Genomic DNA, 523 nt, shown 5'->3' with positions numbered 1-523 from the left:
CGTGCGCGGCTTGCCCGGTCCCCCCCCCCGCCTCTCCCTGCTGCTGCGGGGCACCCCTGCCCCGCGCAGGGTCCGGGCCTTCACCTCCCACCCCCAGGAGCTGGAGGTAACCCCGCGGGCGGGCACAGGCTGGGGGTCTCTCACGGTTGGCAGGGGGCTGCCTGGAGCAGCGCGGGAGCGGCAGCCCACTTGGAATTAGGAACAATTTACTGCCATAAAGTGTTTGTGATAATTATCTTTTGATTAGAGCTGTCATGTGTAGGATCATCGGCACAAAACCCCAGAGGGCAAATTATCTGCGTTAATGAGACCATCTGAAGACTAACAATTTCTTTAGAATTCGTTCGGCCGTAATTGCAAATGTGAATAATGGGAGGCACGAAACCTCCATCGCTGGCCTGTAAACAAAAGCCTCCCTGGGTGAAGCCAGCGAGGGGGGGAGTTCCCAGGCCTGGGAGGAGCTGGCTGTCCCCAGATGGCTCCTGGCCTTCCCCAGTATTGAGGCGGGCGGGGCCTCACAGCG

The 523-nt window shown here is 60.0% G+C and overlaps 1 protein-coding gene across 1 annotated transcript in view; it reads left to right on the top strand.

Annotated features, from left to right (window-relative positions):
- The window catches only part of NPHP4 (nephronophthisis 4), a gene marked incomplete at both ends in the record, with an annotated part of 4,447 nt that overhangs the window by 2,735 nt on the left and 1,189 nt on the right, over nucleotides 1-523 (top strand). Inside the window, one exon of the mRNA XM_008937185.1 lies at nucleotides 9-106. Within this exon, the coding sequence (XP_008935433.1) occupies nucleotides 9-106 (98 nt within the window). The remainder of the gene's footprint in view (nucleotides 1-8; nucleotides 107-523) is intronic.

This window comes from Merops nubicus, unplaced genomic scaffold, assembly GCF_000691845.1.
Source record: "Merops nubicus isolate BGI_N331 unplaced genomic scaffold, ASM69184v1 scaffold30803, whole genome shotgun sequence".
NCBI lineage: Eukaryota > Metazoa > Chordata > Aves > Coraciiformes > Meropidae > Merops > Merops nubicus.
The sequence above is the reverse complement of the archived record's forward strand: the minus strand, read 5'-3'. Positions and strand labels throughout refer to the sequence as shown.